We start from the raw sequence: 24,616 nt of genomic DNA, 5'->3' as shown, positions 1-24,616 counted from the left end.
AGAGACTGCACATGAATCAGTGAGTTGCCAGTGCTGGAGGATCAGTGCTGGACTCATGGAGTTATTCAGCTGCAGTGATTGTACAGTGTATCTGGGGAAGGCAGCTGCTTATGCCCTGATTGTTAATAATATATTAACATAGATTCAGTGTTATGTTGATATATTATTAATAACCACTTATTGCATACTAGTTATAGAATATGACATTACTTTTGGCTGAGGAGAGAAAGCTTAACAGCCATGAAACACATCATTCAGTCTGTAACTAAACCAAATAAAAACATTTTTTTTTTATTTTGCATACTTTGCTAATTGGATGATTTTAGGTGGCCTTGGATTTATTATATTATACACTATCTAGCCTCCAGGGAGTTTGCCACCCACAATCACACTGAGCAGGAACAGTGAGCACTGAGCTGAGAGCCCTGTACCACAGGGGCTCCACCTCCTGCAGGCTTATGCTGCATGAATCAGATCCATCCACTGAGTCACTGAGTCTACACAGTGTACAACTGTCTCAACTCACTGACAGACTCAGGATGAATCATGATTCATGACATGGATCGGGCACAGCAGCACAGCACTCACTGACTGGTGAGTCGTGACTGCTCCCTCCCCCCTCCCACTGGGTGTCACCTGGTATAGCCTCTGGCCAATCACAGCTAAAGACAGCAGAACACACTGACTGAAGGACACAGGACACAGAGTTTCCTCCCTCTGTCTGAGAGAAGCTGCTGCTGCTGCTGTCTCGACTCATGAAACAGTGAGTGACTCGAGTCATTCACACTTCCTGATGATTCCAGTCACTGTGTTGAGACAGAGAGTCAGTAGACATCTCTATTGTCAGCCCCCTGCATTTAGGTCACACATCAGTGCTCTGGCTGCCACTCGCCCACGACGGTCCGCCGGGACCCCAGCCCGTTACCGCTCATCTGGCGGTGGGGGCTGGTTCCGGGGGCGAGCTGGCTGGCCCTGGGGATGGCGTCCCGTCCCCTAGGGCCTCCTCGAGGTATCTGGCGGAAGCCGGGCCGGCTGTGACTGGCGGGAGCGGCCGACGAGGAGGATCAGAGAGGGAGTCAGGCCGCCCGGAGGTGGGCGGGCAGCAGCCCTTGCCTCCGGGCATGGCCGGGGAAGCCCCAGTGCCGGGTGCCCGCGGGAGCGCGCCGCGCCGGGCGCTCATCCAGGGACCGGAGACTGAGTTCGATGCCCAGCTCTTCCCCCTTGCCGGGGCCGGCTAGTGGTTCCAGGCGGGGGGAGGGCACTGGGCGGGGGACGTGGCCAGCCGAGCGAGGCCTGTCGCAGGGCCTCGCACGGCGTCATCACCAAACGCTTCGGCTGAGAGAGCACGGACCGGAAGCGGTGGGCCGCTCGCGCACGTGTGCGCGCAGCGGCGCCGCTTTCCTCCTTGTCTCCTCAGCCCTCTCCCCCGCAGCCGGAACACGGTGTGGAGCGGGGAGGGAGGGGGAGAGGCAGTGATCAACCAGGTTAAGCTAATGGGGCTCTTAATGCAGGAGCCCAGACAAGAGGCCTTGTGGTGACAGAGAGCAGTGGGGCGCGCGCCCGAGGTGCGCGCGCGCCCACGCTCGCCTCTGGCGCCGCTAGCCGCGCACGTGTGTGCGCAGCAGCGCCGCCGGCCCTGCTGTCTCCCCTGCTATCTCCCAGGCAGCCGGAGTCCGGCGGGAGCCGGGGGGAGAGGGGAGACAGGGCAATTATGATCACTGGCAGGGCAGTGTGATACCAAGGAGAAGGAGAAGGGGTGCGGCAGCAAGAGGCCACTGCAAGCGGAGCTGTGCGCGCGCGCTCTGCTGCGCCGCGGGGTTCCCGGTCTTTTCAGATCACTCCCCCGGGGCCGGAATCTAGCGGCCTGCGGGGGAGGAGGGGGGACAGGGAATGGGTTAGTGGCCGCGGGGCTGCTGCACGCGCCGCAGGAGCTCGCGGCGGACCCCCCCCCCCCCTCTGCGGCATCGGATAGTTCCGATACACGGGAAGAGGGGACAAATTCGGAGGCAAGGGCAGTGCGGGCGCCGACAGCGGTGCCTCCGCTTTCCCGCAAGGGCAGCGTGCGTCGGATGCCCGGCACACGCATGTCGGGCGGCGAGCGCGTGGTCGCACGCGGGCCCCGGCGAAGGACCCAGGACCGCGTTTTGGGGCAGTCACGACCCCTCCGGAGCGCTGGCTCGGCCCTGGCCACAGCGGTGAAGGTGTTAGGGCCGCTAGCCGCGGCTGCCTCCCCTAGAACGGCTGTTCGTTCCGGCGGGCTGCGGGCTATGGCGGCGCAGCGGGTGGCACGCGCCTGCCGTGAGCTCGGGACGGTCGCCGCAGAATTACAACAGGGTCCAGGGCAGGACGCGGGGGAGCTCACGGCCGCAACGCCCCCAGCACGGAGGCCGCGGCATGTGCCGCGAGTGCTGGAGGGGTCCTCCGCTTCTTCCTCTTTTTCAAGGGAGCTCGGGGATGAGGCGATGGCAGATTTCGAGGAGGAAGGCAACGATTTGGACGCGCCGGAAGATTCCATGTCGGGGCAGTCGGCGGCATCAGGTAAGGTGGTGCAGTCGGTATTCGGGTTCCTCCACGAGCTCTAGTTCGCGTAGTTCTTCCTCTTCCTCCTCTTCATCTTCAATGTCGTCACAGGCGTCCGAAGTCAGTAGCACAACTAGGGCAAAGAAGCGGGCAACTAAATTCGCCAAGAGGGCAGCGGGCCAGCGGAACAGGCGCAAGCGGCTTAGCGAGGAAGCGCGTAGGGCCAAGAAGCTCGCAATTTGCCCGGTGTCGTGCGATTCGTCTATACTGCTGTACTGCGGGGGCTGTGAGATAGCTGCCGCAAGAAGATTTGGAGGGGGGACTTCGTGGACGTGTTCGTATTGACGAAGGTCGCAAAGAAAGAGTATAAGGTGGCGGCGCAAAGAAGGGCATCGGGGCTGAGGCATTCCGTACCTTCGATAATTGCCTGGCCGGGTTCTGGGTCTTCGCGGCATCTTACCTGGAGGACAGGCCGGCAGAGCACACGAATATAATTAGGTACCTGCATCTCGTACATGACATGCAGCGCACGTCTTCGGGATCGGAGTGGCGCAGGTACGATCAGGAATTCAGGGAACAACAGGAAGGTTTGCAGGTCATGGACTTCGGGTTCAAGGACGTTGAGGTTGGGCTCAAGGTCACCCGGGCTTCGCTACAGGCGGAGGAGCCCCGGAAGCCGGGGGCGGACGGGCACCACGCAGGGTCGTCCTCCCAGGGGTTCGGCGCGGACGGCGGATTGGCCAAGTCAGGTAGGTCGGCAGTCCGCGCAGAGGGGCGTGCCACCACAAAAGGAAAATGTTTCGCGTTTAACAACGCGGCGTGTTCCTTCGGGGGATGACTTGGTCATCTCTCCAGTGGGGGTGGTTCCTAAGAAGGCTCCAGGCGCCTTCCGGCTCATTTGAGTTCGCTTTTAGGTGTGTACTGCCGGAAGCTGTGAAGGGCGACTGCGGGGTGTGCCAGAACGCACCATTTCGTGCGTTTGTCCTCAGAGATTAAGAGGGAGTTGGCAATATGGGCCTCGTTCCTCGAGGACTTCAACGGGGTGTGTATATGGCAGGCCCCAATGGCGGACAGCGCTAGGTTGCAGCTGTTCACCGACGCAGCGGGCGCCTCTGGATTCGGTTGCCATCTGGAGGGATCTTGGTGCGCGGCCTCGTGGCCGGCAGAATGGCATCGCGGGGGTTTCACGAAGGACCTTTTGCTTCTGGAGTTTTTCCCATTATGGTGGCGTTGGAGGTCTGGGGCGATCGGCTGGCTAATCGCAGCATTTTGTTTAGATGCGATTATCTGGGCGTGGTGCATGCGATTAATAACCAGAGGGCAAAGTCGTTGGTGGTTATGCGGGTGCTAGGGCAATTGCTTTTGACATGCTTGCGTAGGAACCTGTGGTTCCGCGCGCAACATGTGCCCGGTTTGGAGAATGGGATTGTCGACGCTTTGTCGCGAGGACAGTGGGAGAGGTGTTGGTTGTTGGCACCTGAGGCCAACGAGCAAGGTTTTCATTGTCCCGGTTAGGTTTGGCAGGTGATCGGGCCGGACTGGAGGGTATAGCGTTGCGGTCAGTCGTGCCAGCCATGCTCAAGGCTTACGGACATGCTTGGAATGAGTGGGAGGAGTTTGTCCAAGGTCGTCAGCAACAAGGTAAGAGCAGGCATCGGCTGATGCTTTCTTTTATTTGGCAGCTGTATGTTTCGGGTAGGTCCCGAGCGGTGGTATCCCGGTACTTGGCTGGGGTCTGGTTTTCTGCAAGCTGCAGGGCGTCCCCGATGTGACAAAAAGCGATGTTCTGCGGAAGGCAATGAAAGGGTGGACGCGAGTGGCGCCGACGCCACCGGATAGGAGGCGGCCCATCGATGCGGCTTTGTTGCCGGCTGTCATCGCGGCGGTGGGGCGAGTCGCGTCGTCCAGGTTTGAGACACTTTTGTGCAGTTTGGCGTTCTCATTGGCTTACCACGGGGCCTTTAGGGTTTCGGAGTTGGTAGCGCCTTCCAAGAGAGCAAAGTCGCGCATGCTGGTCGGAGACGTAGTAGTGTGTGAGAGGTCCTTGCTGTGCAGATTAAGGCGCTCTAAGACGGACCAAGTGGGGAGAGGTCGCTGGGTCACTATGGTTCCAGCGCAAGAGGAGAGCGTTTGCCCAGTAGGTCTGGCGATGCAATATGTGGCGGTGCGACCCGTTAGGGAGGGGTCATGGCTATTGCATTATGACGGGCTGCCAGTGACGAAATACCAGTTCCGTTGGATGCTGAGTCGTTGTTTAGCGAGCTTGGGCCTCCCACCCGCTGCGTTCGGTACCCATTCCTTTCGAATAGGCGCGGCGACGTCGGCTGCTGCGGCGGGTTTCTCCAGATCTGAAATCCAGGCGGTGGGGCGAGGGAAGTCGTCAAGTTACAGGCGATATATTCGCCCCGTTGCATGAGAGGTCGGATTGCGCTTAGTGCTTTGTTTTATTTGCAATGTATTATGTTGTTCCAGTTCTGTGAGTTATGGTGTTGTGCGTCTGTTGGTGTTTTCCCCTTTTGTTATCCTACTCAGGGATTAGCTACTCGCCGTTGCTGGCATGAGTCGGCAGCGGGGGTCTGGAGTTCTTTTGCGATTTTTTGCCTGACTTGACGGACTGAATTCTAATCTACAATTCGGCTAATCTGGTCTAATCAGAGTCCCTCAGCAGGTCTTTACGCTTTCACCTCCAGCTGAGTTATTACATGTGTTTCCCATTTTATACCCCCCCCCCCTGCCTGTTTTATTTCATTTGTTTTATTTGATCTTTCCCCTTTGTGTCTTTAATTGCGCTTTAAATTGGCAACGAAGCATGGTGCAGTTCGGCTAGGCCGTGACTGCTGCAATAGCGAGATCTAAAGTTTTTTCTTTTTGGCAGATCCTTCAGTGTAAACCAGGCCTGGCCAACCTGTGGCTCTCCAGCTGTTGCAAAACTACAAGTCCCATCATGCTTTACCACAGTTTTGCTATTAAGGAATGGTAAAACTGTGGCAGGGCATGCTGGGATGTGTAGTTTCACAACATCTGGAGAGCCACAGGTTGGCCAGGCCTGGTGTAAACAATTAATAAGCCTCTTAGTAATCAATTTTACCCCTCTTTTCCCCTTCAGGATGGTTTGACGACAATTTGGCCATTTGGGTGGTTGGCCACTCTTACATTTACTGGGCGGCCAGGTTTGTGGCCTCGGAGGGGGCTCAGGCATTGCTTGGAGCACAGGGTGTCAGATGGCTTGGCTGGCGAGGAATGATGTGGGGTGAGCTGAGGAGTAGGTTAGTGAGTCAGGCCAGCAAGCATGGAGTCCCTAGGGTCTTGGTTGTCCATCTAGGTGGCAACGACCTGGGGAAGAGGACATCCTTGGATCTGCGGTGGGCCATGATACATGATCTGGCAAGTGTGGCCGCAACATGGACCAATTGTGTGTTGGTTTTTTCAATGATGGTGCCAAGATTGTGTTGGAGGGGTGTGGCGGATGGGCGCCAGATTGACGAGGCCCGGAAAAAGGTGAACGGGGCGGTGGCAAAGTGGGTGCTGTCCCACGGAGGGAGGGTGGTTCGCCACCCGAGGATTCGATTCAGAGACAGCCACCTTTTCCGGCATGATGGAGTACATCTATCCAATGAGGGGATGATGTTTTTTCTGGAGGATCTAGGTTTCGCTTTGCAGGAGTTAGGGTAGGTTTATGGTGGCGGTGCGAAAGACTTTGGGGATGAGTCTTTCGCTGTTGGCGGAAAAGAACGGCAGTTTTGTATTGTAGGGAAAACTGTAGTGTTTTACAGTTTGTTGTGGTTTAGGTGCACTCACCTCCACCCGTCCGGGAAGGCAGCGGCAGGGCACCCAGGAGCGGTGGGTAGTCACTGTGGGGGTTGAGTTGTCACCTATTACCGGTTTATGATAAGTTTTAGTAAATTTATAGGATTAGTTATTTAAGGTTAATTTAGGTTAATTGAGCCGTTCTTTTGGGCCGCCACCATATGCCGGCTGGAGCGGCATATTAAATTAATTTCTTTATTACAGGTTTGCTAATGGATAGGGACAAATAAATAGCTAGCAATTTTCTGCCAAAATTCAAGTCTCCGTGTCGTTATTTCTGGTTCTAGGTTATGAATGCTTTACTTTCAAAGAAAGGGGTCCACCAAATATCACTAGGATGTTGAGGAGAGAGAATTGACTGCATAGGAAAGGAAAGAGTTAAACATCTTGGGAGGGGTGGACCTAGCTGTTAGGAAAGTACAGCCTTTTAGGGGGAGGGTTTGATATATATAGGGAAGGTGAGGCCATCTTAGTTCTCTTGGTGGATTTGCTTTCCCACCCTCCCGCCCTGGTACTAAGAGTTTCTGGCACGTGGTGCTTTGGCGTTAAGTTGTTGGCTGGTGTATCGTTGGCTATTTATTGGCGGAAAAGAACGGCAGTTTTGTATTGTAGGGAAAACTGTAGTGTTTTACAGTTTGTTGTGGTTTAGGTGCACTCACCTCCATCGACTTATGGCCGCTTGACCACCCGTCCGGGAAGGCAGCGGCAGGGCACCCAGGAGCGGTGGGTAGTCACTGTGGGGGTTGAGTTGTCACCTATTACCGGTTTATGATAAGTTTTAGTAAATTTATAGGATTAGTTATTTAAGGTTAATTTAGGTTAATTGAGCCGTTCTTTTGGGCCGCCACCATATGCCGGCTGGAGCGGCATATTAAATTAATTTCTTTATTACAGGTTTGCTAATGGATAGGGACAAATAAATAGCTAGCAATTTTCTGCCAAAATTCAAGTCTCCGTGTCGTTATTTCTGGTTCTAGGTTATGAATGCTTTACTTTCAAAGAAAGGGGTCCACCAAATATCACTAGGATGTTTATGAATCCCTCAAAAGTATTAATATTTGGAAAACTGATCTGTCAGCGTTACAAACATTTGACCACCTGTGTGATCTCCCACATGGCACTACAAGTCTCATGTTCAAATTAAGATGTGCAGTCCATGCCCCCCCCCTCCCCCTTCCCCTTTGATCTCCCCCAGTGTCAGCTCCATTCTCACACTCCAAATTTGGAGGTCAAAAATTCCGGTAAAATATCTGTAAATTTGCATTCTATTACATGCCTCACGATACGTAGAACATGTATTGTTTCTGTAGCAGAAGACCATGTTATGAATATAACCACTGTAGCCTCCTTTATGCTGCTTGGCTGTCTTTCAGGTGACTGTAGACAGTTCTATTAACACTATCGATGTGAGAGTGGATGGGGAGGTCGTGGTGATGTTGACGCATCACGTGAATAATGAACTTGTGACTCAGGTCGACTCAAGACTCCGCATCATCCTGGGTGCTCTTCCAGGGGACATCAGTGTGCAGCTTCTCAGGCCGGTACTGCGTCACCACATGATAATTTCACTGTCATGCCACTAGCAGCCCTGTGCTATAATAATACTAACACTCACAGATTTAATACTTTCTGATTAACAATATTAATGAATGAACAATTTTACCTTTCCTGTAATTTTTTACTAGTCACCTTTTAAACCCTCTGTAATCCGTTCAATAATAACAGTTGTTGGAATTGTGACTCAATCAATTAATCCACAATGATCTTTGACCAATCAAAGCCTTTTTACAGTAGGATATTTAGGCTATTGCAAGCAGGCATATGATTGGTTGTAATCCGAAAGAGTGCATGTATATATATCTATGTTTATAAATGACTCTCTTTGGGAGTAACACACAAAACTCCACGGCTGTGTAAGTGACCCCAGCTCTGTGCTGTCTCTGCCCAGTTGCTTCCTGCTTTGGATGGGTGTATGCGTAACTGGGCCTGGGTGAAAAAGAACACACAAGCTCTAGATAATGCAATGGAGATGGATGAGAACCGAAGATGCTTTACAAACGAGGAGCCAGGTGCTTTCTTTCCTGCCCACGGCTATGCCATCTTCAGACCGGCCTGTAAGTTGTGACTCTGTGTTTCAGCCTGTATTTGGTAGTAAATGTGTCGAACGTCATATGGTCCTGTACTTGGTGGTATTTATTTGTCATGACTCTCGCAAATGTTCTTTAGTAAAAACAAGGTGGCTAATGCAGAGGGAAATCTCTTCAGTCACTAAACCCATAGAGACCTGAAAAAGTGGTTATTCCTTTCTAGCGTCATATACCCATCCCCGGCTAGTAATTCCGATGCTACAGAGAGCAGCACATGGCCTCAGGGGTGGTCTTCAGTATGTCAACTGTCGGGATCCCGGCGCACAGTATACCGGCGCCGGAATCCCGACAGCCGGCATACCAACACTTTTTCTCCCTCGTGGGGGTCCACGACCCCCCTGGAGGGAGAATAAAATAGCTTGGCGCGTGTAGCGCGGCGAGCTAGTCAGATTGCTTAGATTTTAAGCAGCGATCACTCCGTGAGTACCCCCCTTAAGGCTTGCAGAATGATAAAAAAGAGAGAGAGAGATAAAGTAGTAGCCTTTTAGCTCATAACTGCCTTGTTACAGACCGTGACCCAAATGTATTAAGCCTTAAAAAGTGATTAAAATGGGGACTGATAAAGAGAGTTAAAGGGTCATATGTACTAAGCCTTGAAAGTGATAAATTGGAGAGTGATAAACTACCAACCAAACAGCTTTTAACTGACATTTTTCAAATACAGCCTGTAACATGGCAGTTAGGAGCTGATTGGCTAGTACTTTATCTGTTTCCACTTTATCACTTTTCAACGCTTAGTACATCTGGTCCAATGTACCAGCCAATCAGCTTCCTAACTGCCATGTTACAGGATGTGTTTGAAAAATGACAGGAGCTAATTTGTTGGTAGTTTATCTATCTCCACTTTCTCTCTCTCCAAGGCTTAGTAAATCTGCCCCTGTATATGTATATTTACACAGTGTTGTGGTCGGCACCCCACCTTCCATCATATACAATGCCTGAGTGCCCGTCAAGAAAAAAATTATTGTTTAATACATCACCAGTGATGGGTGGCACTCCCCAGACTTCAATAAATGATAAAGCATCCAATTAGTTCTCAGATCCACCGCTTGCGTACAAAGACTCAGGGGAACATTTCCTAAGCAGTGATAAGAGCGGAGAAGTGAGCCAGTGGAGAAGTTGCCCATCAACCAATCTCTGTATAATTCTACAGTATGCAAATTATAGATGTTACTTCAGTGCTGATTGGTTGTCATTGGCAATTTCTCCACTGGCTCTCTTCTCTACTCTTATCACTGCTTAGTAAATGTCCCCCTTAGCATCGGAGGAACAATCGGACCCCTGAGCAGGCCGCTCTGCATCCTAATCCAGACTATGAGCGCCGCTGCAAGTCCATTGCAGCACATGCGGAGTGCGACTCAGATGCATGTGCAGTAGCACAGACATCGGCCAACCGCACAAACATCGCTTTGTGTCCACCTCTGAATCAGGTCCAGTGTCCTATAGCTACTTGCAAATATTTTCTTGTTATATCGCAGCAATAACTGATTTTCTATTGCTGCAATAAGCGGTGATGGTAAATCTATGTTATCATCGCTTCTTAAAAAAAATAGGGCCCTCAATATGATCTCTGTTATCTGATAATGTGGTTAGATGCTTCTCTGCAAAGGTTATTTATATCACCTTTGTATGGCCAAGAGCTACTTGTGATACCCCTGCAAAATACCATGTAAATCACTAGTTTCAAATAACTTACGTTGCAGCTAGATGATCAGGTTTTCATACAATGGGCCTGAATCAGAGTCAGACGCAAGTGGTAATGTGGGCGGATTTTGCTGATAGCTGCATATAGCGCATGCACTGAAGTGCTGTATCAGACTTGTGCACACAGGCAGAGATCGCAGTGCATATGGATTGATTTGTCTGTCAACAGATCACCCTTTTAGTGAAGTGGAGGCGGTAACATGCAGATGCACTGGAACTGTCTCCTATGCATGTCATGAAAGTGTCATGGCCGACTTCTGTGTCCAATCGGTATATGGAACGTCTGTTTCTGACTTTTGCACCCAGCATGGGGTGAGTACAAGTTCAAATACTAATGATGACAGCTGCGGGTGTAAAAGCAGTGGGTGGGATAGGCTTTTGTATGCAGCATATGCAGGCGGATCCCCATGTTAACAAATGGAAGTAAAGGGTGTAGTATGTTATACCGGCGCCGGGATCCTGACTGCCGGCAGCTGGGCAATCGCAAATGAGCCCCTTACGTATTTATTCTCCCTCCAGGGGGGTCATGGACCCCCTAAAGAGGGAGAATAGTTGTCGGTATGCTGGGTGTCGGGATTCCGGCGCCGATATACTGAGCGCCGGGATCCCAACAGCTGGCATACTGAAGACCACCCGAAGTAAATAGGCTGCCATGGTCAAATGAAAAAGCCCCGTGGATGCATCTGTGTCAGAATCAGGCCCCGTATTTGAATACACGGATTCTCTTCTCTGGAACAATTTATATTCTAGATTTAGCACTCTTTTATTTATGTTATATTTTCCTTCATGTGTTTATTGCAGAGCTTCCCATACACAGTCCTCAGGGCACCCTAGCGGTCCAGGCTTTACGTATATCCATGGCTTAGCACAGAAGGTTAAATGAAATTAACTGAGGTACTTATTAAGGGGGTCATTCTGAGCTGATCGCTCGCTGCAGTTTATCGCAGCTCAGCGATCGGATCAGAACTGCGCATGCCTGACAGCCGACGGCTGTCGTTGCCTAGCGATCATCTCTGCCTGATTGACAGGAAGAGGTGGCCGCAGGGCGGGAGGGGGCGGCATTTGGCCGCCGTTTTTGTGGGCACGGTCCTGCCAACACAGGCGTGGCCAGACCGTGCGGGGAGCGGGCCGCAGCAGCTGCGTGACGTCACTTGCAGCTGCTGGAACCCAGGGCAGCGGCGAGTAACTCCCGGCCAGCCACAGGAGCTGTGCTTGCTGGGAGTTACTCTTCAAGTACAAAAGCCTCGCCGCTGTGCGATGCTTTTGTACTCGTGCGGGGGGACCGGCCTGACATGCGGGGCGGACTAGCCCTGTGCAGGGCGTCCCCCCGCTTGTCAGTGTAAGTGATCGTAGCTGTGCTAAATTTAGCACAGCTACGATCAGGTCGGAATGACCCCCTAAGTCACCTGTGGCCAAGCATAGATATACTTAAAACCTGCACTGTTGGGGTACCCTGAGGACCGCGTTTGTGAACCTCTGGTAAATTGAATTTCTACCTATGATCTTGTAATAGTTACTTTCCCAAACACTGCAGAAGAATGTGACTCTTTCATTAGTTCTTGTTTACCTGTCACCTGTAGTGTTCCCATCAAAGGACAGTAAGCCCTGGGGTCTATCCGTTCAGCTCTCATTCCGAGTACTAGAGGATGGCGGGATTCTGCTGGGCTTCTATGGAGCAAAGAATGTCACCACACTGACCATAACCTTGGACTGGGAGAAGCAGGTAGAAGACACCACTGCTATTTCATTTATATAGTCATTCTCACTGTCATTCGCTTCAGTTTCTAGTCATTCCAAGATGTATTTCTACTGTTCTGTGCTTGTTCCCAGGTTCTAACAGTCTCTCTATTGGGCAAACTGGAACATTCTCTGAAGTTACCACCTGGTATATGTCTTGGAACCTGGCATACTGTGGATCTTATGATCCAGTCACATCAGCTTGTTCTAAGCATGGCGGAGTTAGCATCTTCCTCTGGCATTCTTCCTGCAGACTTTGAGGCCCTGGAAGACATGTGGCTACATCCTGATGCACTCATTTCTGTTGGTGGCATTGGAGGTAAATTAGCATGGTTTTGCCCGCACCAGGGTTTCTTAACTTTTGTTTTACAGTGTGCCCCCTTACGATGCTAAACATTTACCTAAAAACCCTACAGTTGGATTCTTTCATACTATGGCCCTCATTCCGAGTTGATCGGTCGCAAGGCGATTTTAGCAGAGTTACACACGCTAAGCCGCCGCCTACTGGGAGTGAATCTTAGCTTCATAAAATTGCGACCGATGTATTCGCAATAATGCGATTACTAACTACTTAGCAGTTTCAGAGTAGCTCCAGACTTACTCTGCCTGTGCGATCATTTCAGTGCTTGTCGTTCCTGGTTGACGTCACAAACACACCCAGCGTTCGCCCAGGCACTCCCACCGTTTCCCCGGCCACTCCTGCGTTTTTTCCGGAAACGGTAGCGTTTTCAGCCACACGCCCCTGAAACGCCGTGTTTCCGCCCAGTAACACCCATTTCCTGTCAATCACATTACGTTCGCCGGAGCGAAGAAAAAGCCGTGAGTAAAAATACTTTCTTCATAGTAAAGTTACTTGGCGCAGTCGCAGTGCGAACATTGCGCATGCGTACTAAGCGGATTTTCACTGCGATGCGATGAAAAATACCGAGCGAACAACTCGGAATGAGGGCCTATGTACCTACTCTTGTGTGTATACAAGTATTCAGACCATCTCCTAATGAAGTTGTTCCAAGCCATTTTATAATTACTTTTTAAAATACCACTCTGATTAGTTTTGTATCCTTTATTATATATAAACAGTAACAAAATAATATCATTGAATGTTACATTTTACTTGACCTGTGTTATTGCTGGGCCTAACAAGGTCACAGCTTGGTGTAAAGGGGTCATTGAAAAATAACCCAGGTTGAGTGACCAGGGAATCTGACCCTGGTAGCTACCAGAGTTGGAACCAGGTAACAATGCAGTTGTAAACAGCTCGACCCGGGTTATCCTTGGCTGTGTATTCTGAGGTCCGCCTCAAGGGAGTGTCTCTGAGTGACATGCAGGCAGGGCTGCCATCAGAAATTGTGGGGCCCGGGACTGACAAAATAGGCAGGGCCCCATGTAATACATACCACGTGGCAGCATATAGGCAGTTTTGGGTAAACACATTATTGGTTAGTGAAGTTGCTGGCTAAAATCAAAGCGCTGTGCTTACACTGCCCCCTCAATCTGTCTGCACGTGATGGTGTAGGTGCAAGTTGATGTCCACTATATGCATCTGACACTTCTAAGCCATGGACACTCACTCTGCAGCCACACACTCTTGTTTAGCCCCCTTCTAACTAGAACATAGAATGTGACGGCAGATAAGAACCACTTGGCACATCTAGCCTGCCCATGTACAAGAAACACTAGGGTTAATTTTGTCAGGAGCCAATTAGCCTACTGGTATATTTTGGGATGTGGGAGGAAAGCAGAGCACCCGGAGGAAACCTACACAGGCACAAGGAGAATATACAAACTCCACACAGTTAGGGCCATCATGGGAATTGAACCCATGACCTCAGTGCTGTGAGGCAGTAATGCTAACCATTACACGTTCTGTGCCACCCTCTTCTTACATCTCCCTCACTATTGCATTAGGTATAAATGAGATGTCTGCTTTCCTAAAAGGTTCATACACTGAATCACGATCCACTTATGCTTACCTAATACTGGAACCAATAACGTAGGGTGGAGAAGGGCAATATGTTTCATCAAAGCAACAGTCTAGACAGGAGAGACACATGTACAGGTATGGAACAGGTGTTCTTCACGTTCTAGTAGGATTGTTAAGTCAATCTTTCCATTGTTAGGACTCTTGTGGGGGTGGTGGGGGTGGGGGGGGTGTCTTTGGGATTGGGACTCCATTCTCAGCAAACATTATTTGCCATTTCAGGCCAGCCAAATGCATTGAACTACAGTACATCAAGGTTTCCTAACATCCATAGATGCACAGGAAAACATGCAGTGCTAGGGCTACAGTAACAGAGACATCACAATGTGCATTATACCCCTTTCACACTGCCAATGCCGGATCCCACCCGGGAATTGGAAACGGGTCCTTCCCGGGTGGGATCCGGCATTGGCCGCTGCTGCAGGCTTCGCCAACCCTGCAATATGCCGGGCGGAGCCGGCGGCAGGGGCGTAGGTGGCGCTGGTAGATAAGATCATCTCCGCACTGCCTCTCCCTGCTGTAATAAACGGGTCCCAGGATGCATCAACCCGGGAGCCCGTTTACGCAGCCACTGACCCAGTATTCAACCCGGGTATAACACTGCTTTGTTTATTCCCGGGTTGAATTGCTGGGTCAGGCGACCCGTGATTTCGGCTATGCCCCTTTCACACCGCACGCCGACCCGGCAATATGCCGGGTCGATACCGGGTTATTTGTGCGGTGTGAAAGGGGTATAATTGAACTTCCCACTGAAAACACAACTACCGAGCAGAGAAGATCTTCTCAGGGTGTTACAGCTACCTAGTGTGCAGCAATGAAAAAATAAATAAATAAATATATATATATATATATATATATATATACTGTATTGTGCAATGGCAGCAAGCAATGGCGGTGGCCAGTGGCCGGTAGGACCGCGGCAGTCCATTACTTTGCTGCTCGGGCAGGGCGACTGGCGGGCAGGCGGATGACATTGTGCAAGTTGCGGCAATTGCAGGCGATAGGATCGGTCTGGGGCCCCCCTTTACTGTCACAGTGTCCGGGGCCCGGGACTGCTGTACCCGTAGCACCCCCTTGATGGCAGACTCAGGTTCAGTGTAATAACCCTTTCACATTGCCAATGCTGGATCCTACACGGGAATTGGAAATGGGTCCTTCCCGGGTGGGATCCGGTATTGGACCCTAGCAGCTGGCTTCCCGACCCCGCAATATGCCGTTCAGGTTGCCATAGTGGCGGGAGGGGGGGGGGGGGGCGGAGACAGCAGCAGGGGCGGGTCCGGAGGTGGCGCTGGGAGATGAGCTCATCTCCTCACCTCCTCTCCCTGTGTAGTGAACAGGTCCCGGGTCGCATCGACCTGGGAACCCGTTCACACTGCCACTGACCCGGCATTCAACCCGGGAATAACGCTGCTTTATTCCCGGGTTGAATTACCGGGTCAGGTGACCCGGGAATTCGACCAAGGCCCCTTTCACACCACACTGCGACCCATGTCGACCCGGCAATATGTTAACCTGGATCCAAGGTGCAGTGTAAACAGGGTCTGACCCTGGTTGGAACTGTGTCCGGAAAGTAAACCTGCGTCGAACCTGAGTGTTTGGTGTAAAAGTGGTATAAATTACCCCCTTGAACTAATATGAGGAGACTTAGTTACTAAAGGCAAAATCTCAGGTGAAACACGACAATTCACACCATTGGACTGAACATTGCATCCTTTACATGGATACAAATACAAATCTCGGATTTACTAAGAATTGTCAGAGGCTCTCAGCCATTCTGTAGTGCAAGGAACCACGGTGGAAAATGTCTTTTCGGGTCCTGCGCTGTACAGCATGTCCGATGTGGATCGGGTGACTGAGGGTTTTTTTTTCTTCAGTTTTATCAAGACCCTGGACTTCTACATGGACAAGGTGTGAGCACAAATAAGGATTAGGGAAGTATGAACTGTGAGTGTGTTTAATAAAGGGTTAAAGCATTGGGTGTATGTACTGTCATTATTTTAATATTTTGTTTACAGTGGGACTACCAGTGCCTATGTGCCCTTTATATCTGGGCATGCTGGCGCTTGTGGTTCTAAAAGTGCCATCATGCCAGAGCAGGCATACTGAGGCCTGTAGTTCCTCTGTAAGAAAAACTATTCTATTTTTGACCCCATTAACCCGCATCCACCGCCACCAGGCCTGGGGGGCTCCTGGGGCGGACCTTTTATTGCGGGGCGAGGGGGGCATCCATTTTTCAAGGAATTCCAAGCCTGGGCTGACCAGTTTGGGGGGTGTTTAGGTGACGGCAGGTGGACCTCATAATGTGCATCTCCCTGCTATGGTGTAAGCCCCCTGAATGGTTTAGTCCGGTGCTGGTTACTGAAAAAATGGGGGAAACCCACGCCGGTTTTTCAGTGCCAGACTGGGCTTAGAGGTCAGGGGCGAGTTAAGTCTTTTTTTTTTTTTTTTTTGTAAAACCCTTAATTTACAGTATCGTACACCAAAGCTTGCGCAGGTCATACTGATCTGTGCAGTGCTTTGCATTCACAGCAGACTATCAGCGGATTCTATTGTGATGGCAGAATCTGACTGAAATCGCACAAGACACAAACCGATGAGTATCACCATTGGTTCAAAATAGACGCTCAAAACAGCTCTTTAGTAAATTTGTGATTTTAAGTCTAATATGTTCTGACGATGTCCATCGATTCATTTAATAGTCAGACACAATTCTTGGTAAATTTAGCCCCCAGACTCTACGCCACAGTGTCTTTCTGGCAGCTCTTGTGGATTTTGGATGCCACTTGCTTCCCTATAATCTTCTATTACTAATTGTATGTGTTGTGTTTATTTCTTTCATTTATGTATTCAAGCCACAAAGCTAATCAAATGCACAAATGTGGACACATTTGTTGGTACCCTTCCAGCTCATTGAACCTATGTTTCATTCCTCCTGAAAAGTAATGAAATTAACAGCTATTGTCTCATTTACAATGGGTGTGCAATAAGCTTCTGGAAGCACAAAAGACTCAAAATGAATCCCACGCATCTTGTGCTTGATTTGTGGGTGTTATGATTCCAGCACTCTGGTCTGGGGAGATCTTATAGCAAGGACCTGAGCACTGGAACGTAATGCTGGGAAAGGGAACGGGAATAGCCCCTGGCGCCCTAACTCCGTTGTCTCGCCCGTGCTGTCAGAAATCTCTTGCGAGACTATGGTTGCTTGAGCCCATGGCAGCCGCGTTTGAAGGGCGGATTACGTCTGCCCAACTCCGATGCCCCCTCAGGTCTTAATGGGAGACAAAGAGAAATCCGAGACAGGGTGATAACAAGGGGTCCTCTAACTAAGCAACAAAGCCAGGGGCTACAAACTAACCTAAAACTAGAATATGTGCGGAAAAACCGCCAGGGAAAAGGACAACCAAAATACCCACTTGTCCACTCTCCTACCCGGCACCGCCGAGTTCCGGAGAGGACTTGTGGAAGCGGAAACCTCCGCAAATGCTCCGAAACAGAATACAAAATGAAGCGGGCTAGGCCGCAGCACGCGGCAGAGCCGCAACTCACGAAAACCACACGAGATCCTCTGGCGACCATTGCGGGCAATTGAGGACCAGAAGACTCCTTGGGATGAGATGACAACTCCAAGATTCAGGAACTCTGAGGACAGGAATGACCGGACACAGCAGGACTGGAACAGACGTTCAGCAAACCTAAGCAGCATGCAGGAAGCTATTACCGGCGTCTGTGTGAAGCACTGAGAAGGTATTTAGCAGGGAGTCCTCCAATCAGATGTTCAGAGCCTGATTAGCATAAATGCCGTGCAGCTGCCTTGCTGCACGACCAGAAGACAAGTGTATGTGTGGTTAACTTGATTGACCCTGCAACGGGGAGCGCGGTCCGCCCGTGGCATCCCCGTTGCTAGGGTCCAGGCGGCTCAGCGCGCCCGGCGTCCCAGCGTTGCTAGGGACCCGGCGGCTAGCACGCTCGGCGTCCCTAGTTGCTAGGCGCCGGGCCGCGAGGACATCGCGGACCACAGCGCCTAACAGTACCCCCCCCTTGAGGAGGGGTCAACGAACCCCTAAAGCCAGGTTTCTGAGGAAATTCCAGAAAAAATGCTCTCTTGAGTTTAGGGGCATGAAGATCCTTATCCAGGACCCAAGACCTTTCCTCCGGACCATAGCCTTTCCAATGAACCAAAAAATAAAGCCGACCCCGGGACATTCTAGAATCAAGAACTTTCTCTACCAAGAACTCCTGTTGTCCCTGCACATCCACTGGAGATCTACCCTGAGAGATCCTCCGAGGAAATCTACTGGAAGAAACATATTGTTTCAACAGGGAACAGTGAAAAGTATTTCCAATTCTGAGAGATCTTGGTAAACGTAGCTGAAAGGCAACTGGGTTGACCTTCTTAATAATAAGAAACGGTCCAATAAATTTGGGTCCCAGTCTAGCCGAGGATTGTCGAAGCTTGATGTTGCGAGTAGACAACCACACCTTATCTCCCACCTGAAAAGTGCAAGGACGTCGGAGCCTGTCAGAAAATTTCTTCTCTCGGAAGGCCGCTTTTCTGAGAGCAAGGTGCACTTTTCTCCAAATTGCCCTGAGATGGGAGGTTAAGGTCAGCGAGGAGACTGGAGAATGATGAAAAAAAGAATTGGCTCTGGGGTGAAAACCAAAAACTGAAAAGAATGGAGACTCTTTGGTGGAGGAATGACAAGAGTTATTATAAGCAAATTCAGCCAAAGGGAGAAACTCGGACCAATCATTCTGGAGTTTGGCTGAATACAAACGTAAATATTGTTTTAATGACTGGTTGACTCGTTCGGTTTGCCCGTTAGACTGTGGGTGATAACCAGATGTTAAAGACAGTTTCATCTTCAATGAGGCACAAAAATGTTTCCAGAATTGTGCAATGAATTGTGGACCCCGATCAGAAACAATGTCAGTGGGCAAACCATGAAGCCTGAACACATGACGGAGGAACAAAACTGCCAACCCTTGAGCAGAAGGCAATCGGGGAAGAGCAATAAAATGAGCCATTTTACTAAAACGGTCCACTACCACCCAAATGACTCGGAATCCGGCTGAAAGGGGAAGGTCAACCACGAAATCCATGGAGATATGAGACCATGGCCTGAGAGGAACAGTTAAACATGAACATGAGTTGCCCGATAGGCAACGAACGAGGAACCTTATGCTGTGCACAAACCTGACAGGAATGGACGAATTCCTTAACGTCTTTAGAAAGACTAGGCCACCACACTGAGCGAGAGACTAACTCCAAGGTCTTAGTGATACCCGGATGCCCTGAGACTTTGTTGTCATGAAACTCAGTTAAAACAGTGGCTCTCAAAAATTCAGGGACATAAAGACGACCAGCAGGAGTAAGTCTAGGAGCTTGGTGTTGAAGCTGGTTTAACTGGGTAAATAAATCCTGTGTGAGGCCTGCCCGGATGACCGAAGATGGAACTATGGGGGTAACAACAGGATTGCTATTGTGAACCGGAAGAAAGCTACGTGACAGGGCATCAGCTTTCGTATTCTTGGAACCAGGCCTGAAAGTGATGATAAACCTGAAACGAGTAAAAAATAATGCCCAACGTGCCTGCTCAGCATTAAGCCGTTTAGCGGATTCAATATATTGCAGGTTCTTATGGTCAGTTAAAACCGAAATAGTATGTCTAGCTCCCTCCAGCCAATGCCTCCATTCCTCGAAAGCCCATTTTACTGCAAGTAACTCCCGATTACCAACGTCATAGTTGGATTCAGCGGAGGAGAATTTACTGGACATAAAGGCACAAGGATGTAACTCCAGAGACTCCGGATCTTCTTGAGAAAGGACAGCCCCCACTCCAACCTCTGAGGCATCAACCTCCACAATAAAGGGCAATTCCGGATTAGGATGTCTGAGGACAGGAGCCGAGACAAAGGCTTGTTTCAAGGCCTGGAAAGACAACTCAGCTTCATGTGACCAATTGGAAGGATCCGATCCTTTTTTAGTCAGAGCTACTATGGGAGCAACCAGGTCAGAAAAAGAATGAATGAACCGCCTATAATAATTTGCAAACCCTAAAAAGCGCTGAATTGCTTTTAAATTAGTGGGTTGCGCCCAATTAAGGATGGCCTGGAGCTTCTTCGGTTCCATGGAAAATCCCTTGGGAGAAATTATGTACCCTAAAAAAGATACTTCTGTGATGTGAAAATCATACTTCTCCAGCTTGGCATATAAATGATTCTCACGTAACTTTTGAAGAACCAGACGCACCTGGGTAACATGTTGTTCCATCGATTCAGAAAAAATCAAGATGTCGTCTAAATAAACGACCACGAATTTCCCTAGGAAGTCACGGAGAACATCGTTAATGAGGTCTTGAAAAACTGCCGGAGCATTTGACAGGCCGAACGGCATCACCAGGTATTCATAGTGACCCGACTGAGTGCTGAAAGCCGTCTTCCACTCATCCCCAGATTTAATTTGGATGAGGTTGTAAACTCCCATAAGGTCAATTTTAGAAAAAATCACGGCGGAACGTACCTGATCAAAAAGCACAGAAATTAACGGCAAAGGATAGGTGTTTTTAACGGAGATCTTATTCAGAGCCCTAAAATCAATGCATGGTCTAAGCGAGCCATCTTTTTTCTCCACAAAGAAAAAACCAGCACTTAAAGGAGATTTCGATGGTCTAATAAATCCCTTCTTTAGGCTTCCCTGAATATAATTATTCATGGCCGTGGTTTCTGGCCCGGACAAGGCATATAATCTCCCCTTAGGCAAAGTGGCACCTGGAACTAGTTCAATTGCACAATCATAGGGCCGATGGGGAGGCAGAATGTCCGCATTGCCTTTGGAGAAGACATCGGCAAACTCCTGGTATTCCACAGGAATGAGCTCTGGGACGACTGCTGCAACTCTGACTGGATACGAAATACATTCTTTAACACACAAAGTACCCCATTGGGAAATCTCCCCGGACCGCCAATCAATGGTGGGATTATGAAAGGCAAGCCAAGGGTGACCCAAAACAACAGGAACTGCCGGGCAATGTGTAAGGTAGAATTCAATATCTTCAGAATGTAAGGCTCCTACTGTAAGTACTACTGGAGGTGTACGGTGAGTAATTACCCCATTGGAAAGCGGACCCCCATCTAAGCCGTGCATGGTGATACATCTATCTAACGGTAAATGTGGAATGCCTAAGGCCTTAGCCCAAGTTAAATCCATAAAGTTTCCTGCAGCTCCACTGTCGACAAAAGCCGACACCAAAGAACTGAGGCTGCCAAAGGAAACCTTAACAGGGACTAATAGAGAGTTGTTTGAGGAGATAAGCTGCAGACCTAAGTGAACCCCCTCACCATTCACCTGGTCAGAGCGTTTCCCGACTTGTTCGGGCAGTTACGAGCAAAATGTCCCTTATCCCCACAGTACAAACAAAGACCGGATTTTTGTCTTCTGGTTCTTTCCTCAGGAGACAGCTGGGAGAGACCTATCTGCATGGGCTCCTCGACGTCCTCTGGGAAGGTATAAACACAAGGACTAGACCTTACAGTTGTTCCTCTTTCAGTCCTCCGCTCTCGGAGATGACGATCAATCTTTATAGCAAGCTCCATGAGTTTATCGAGAGTCTCAGGAGCGGGGTACTGGAGGAGACTGTCTTTAATAAATTCAGATAAACCGAGGCGAAACTGACTGCGCAGCGCCGGGTCATTCCAGCCACAGTCGTTCGACCAACGGCGAAACTCGGTACAATAAACCTCCACTGGATTTCTACCTTGTTTGAGAGCGCGCAGATGACTCTCAGCGGACGCCTCTCTATCTGGGTCATCATACAAGAGCCCTAATGACTTAAAAAAGGCGTCTACAGATAACAACGCAGGATCCTCAGCTTTTAAACCAAATGCCCAGGTCTGAGGATCCCCCTGGAGTAAAGAAATAATAATCCCAACCCGCTGAGATTCGGTACCAGAGGATGTAGGTCTTAAACGAAAATAAAGCTTACAGGCTTCTTTAAAATTAAAAAAATCTTTTCTGTCACCGGAAAAACGGTCGGGCAAATGCATCTTTGGTTCAGGGACTACCTTCGGGGAGGCTCGCAAAAGATCTTTCTGCGATCTCACCCGAAGAGAAAGATCCTGAACCATCTGAGTAAGTTCTTGAATCTGGTTGACTAAGAGCTGACCGGGATTTGGCCCTAAACCTGTCGGATTCATGAGGCCGACAAACTCTCACAAAAACAGAATGAGAAAAACTTAAACCCCGTTTAATTTTAAATTTTGGTATGGCCGGTAATAATGTTATGATTCCAGCACTCTGGTCTGGGGAGATCTTATAGCAAGGACCTGAGCACTGGAACGTAATGCTGGGAAAGGGAGCGGGAACGGGAATAGCCCTTGGCGCCCTAACTCCGTTGTCTCGCCCGTGCTGTCAGAAATCTCTTGCGAGACTATGGTTGCTTGAGCCCATGGCAGCCGCGTTTGAAGGGCGGATTACGTCTGCCCAACTCCGATGCCCCCTCAGGTCTTAATGGGAGACAAAGAGAAATCCGAGACAGGGTGATAACAAGGGGCCCTCTAACTAAGCAACAAAGCCAGGGGCTACAAACTAACCTAAAACTAGAATATGTGCGGAAAAACCGCCAGGGAAAAGGACAACCAAAATACCCACTTGTCCACTCTCCTACCCGGCACCGCCGAGTTCCGGAGAGGACTTGTGGAAGCGGAAACCTCCGCAAATGCTCCGAAACAGAATACATAATGAAGCGGGCTAGGCCGCAGCACGCGGCAGAGCCGCAACTCACGAAAACCACACGAGATCCTCTGGCGACTATTGCGGGCAATTGAGGACCAGAAGACTCCTTGGGATGAGATGACAACTCCAAGATTCAGGAACTCTGAGGACAGGAATGACCGGACACAGCAGGACTGGAACAGACGTTCAGCAAACCTAAGCAGCATGCAGGAAGCTATTACTGGCGTCTGTGTGAAGCACTGAGAAGGTATTTAGCAGGGAGTCCTCCAATCAGATGTTCAGAGCCTGATTAGCATAAATGCCGTGCAGCTGTCTTGCTGCACGACCAGAAAACAAGTGTATGTGTGGTTAACTTAATTGACCCTGCAACGGGGAGCGCGGTCCGCCCGTGGCGTCCCCGTTGCTAGGGTCCAGGCGGCTCAGCGCGCCCGGCGTCCCAGCGTTGCTAGGGAGCCGGCGGCTCAGCGCGCACGGCGTCCCAGCGTTGCTAGGGACCCGGCGGCTAGCACGCTCTGCGTCCCTAGTTGCTAGGCGCCGGGCCGCGAGGACATCGCGGACCACGGCGCCTAACAGTGGGAACACAAAGAAGTCGCAGGGTTCCTGGTCTGGTCTGTACAGTGGATGACCAAGCTCCTGGATGCGTTTATGGGACAGAAAATCCACCCCTTTCCTGGATTTGTGAGCAGGTGCATTGTCGTGATGGAGGAGGGCACCATGAGCGCGAGTTCTTGAACGGCACCTGGAAATGACTTCCAGCACTTGCGGCAGGCATTGGTGCATTTATCACTGGTTTATCACTTCCTTATGCCTTCTCCAGGTTAATACATCTGTCCCCATGTTTACAGTTGCAAATATTATTGAAAAGTTTAAAGTCCATGGGACTGCAGCCAACCTCCCAGGATGTGGCCTCAAGAGGAAAATTGACCAAAGAATATTGAGAGTGGTAAATAAAGAGCAAAGGAAAACTTCTAAAGAGAACCAAGCTGATCTCCAAGGTCAATGTATGTCAGTGTCTGATCACACCATCTGACGCATTTTTGAGCTACAATCAGTTCCATGGAAGAAGAATTCCACTTTTGAAAAATATACGTTATGGTAAGAACTTACCGTTGATAACGTGATTTCTCTTATGTCCACAGGTATCCACAGGATAACATTGGGATATTGTCGAGCGACAGCGAAAATGGCACCAACACGGTCACAAGCTTTCTGGCCTCCCAGGATGCATTGGGGCCTTCACCATATAGTCCCGCCCACCGACTCAGTCAAATCAGTTCTTTCCACAGCGATTTTAGGCAGGAACCTCACCTGTTTAGACGATAAGAACACACATGCACACCCTTCCATACAAGAAGGAAGAGGTTTTAGTGATTGTCTAGCTCACCAAATCCGATGAATCAGGGTGGGATCCCTGTGGATACCTGTGGACATAAGAGAAATCACGTTATCAACGATAAGTTCTTACCATAACGTATATTTCTCTGGCTGGGTCCACAGGATTATCCACAGGATAACATTGGGATTCCCAAAGCCATTTTAGTGGTGGGGACGCTCCTGATTGCACAGGAGGACCTTTCGCCCGAAGTCTGTGTCATGAGAGGCAAAAGTATCCAAGGCATAATGTCTAATGAATGTGTTTATGGAAGACCATGTGGCTGCCCTACATATGTGTTCTGCTGAAGCACCCTGTTGTGCTGCCCAAGAAGGACCTACCTTACGTGTAGAGTGTGCAGAGACATTAGCCGGGAGATCTGCATGAGAATAAGCTTCTGATATTACCATTCGGAGCCATCTCGCCAGTGTCTGTTTACTAGCAGGCCATCCTCTTCTATGAAATCCGTAGAGGATGAAGAGAGAATCTGTTTTTCTGATGGCACTAGTACGATCTATGTAGATTCTTAAAGCCCGGACCACGTCCAGTGACGCTTCTCCCGCAGAAAGTCCCGATACCTGAAAAGCTGGGACTACAATCTCTTCATTCAGGTGAAA

At 50.0% G+C, this 24,616-nt stretch overlaps 1 protein-coding gene across 1 annotated transcript in view; it reads left to right on the top strand.

The window, feature by feature from the left end:
- The window catches only part of SHBG (sex hormone binding globulin), a 46,512-nt gene that overhangs the window by 12,832 nt on the left and 9,064 nt on the right, over positions 1 to 24,616 (top strand). Inside the window, exons 4-7 of the mRNA XM_063915622.1 lie at positions 7,701 to 7,868; positions 8,276 to 8,441; positions 11,759 to 11,901; positions 12,009 to 12,234. Of these exons, the coding sequence (XP_063771692.1) occupies positions 7,701 to 7,868; positions 8,276 to 8,441; positions 11,759 to 11,901; positions 12,009 to 12,234 (703 nt within the window). The remainder of the gene's footprint in view (positions 1 to 7,700; positions 7,869 to 8,275; positions 8,442 to 11,758; positions 11,902 to 12,008; positions 12,235 to 24,616) is intronic.

Source organism: Pseudophryne corroboree, chromosome 4 (assembly GCF_028390025.1).
Source record: "Pseudophryne corroboree isolate aPseCor3 chromosome 4, aPseCor3.hap2, whole genome shotgun sequence".
In the NCBI taxonomy this organism is placed as follows: domain Eukaryota; kingdom Metazoa; phylum Chordata; class Amphibia; order Anura; family Myobatrachidae; genus Pseudophryne; species Pseudophryne corroboree.
Note: the sequence above shows the minus strand (reverse complement) of the source record. Positions and strands in the feature narration are given on the sequence as shown.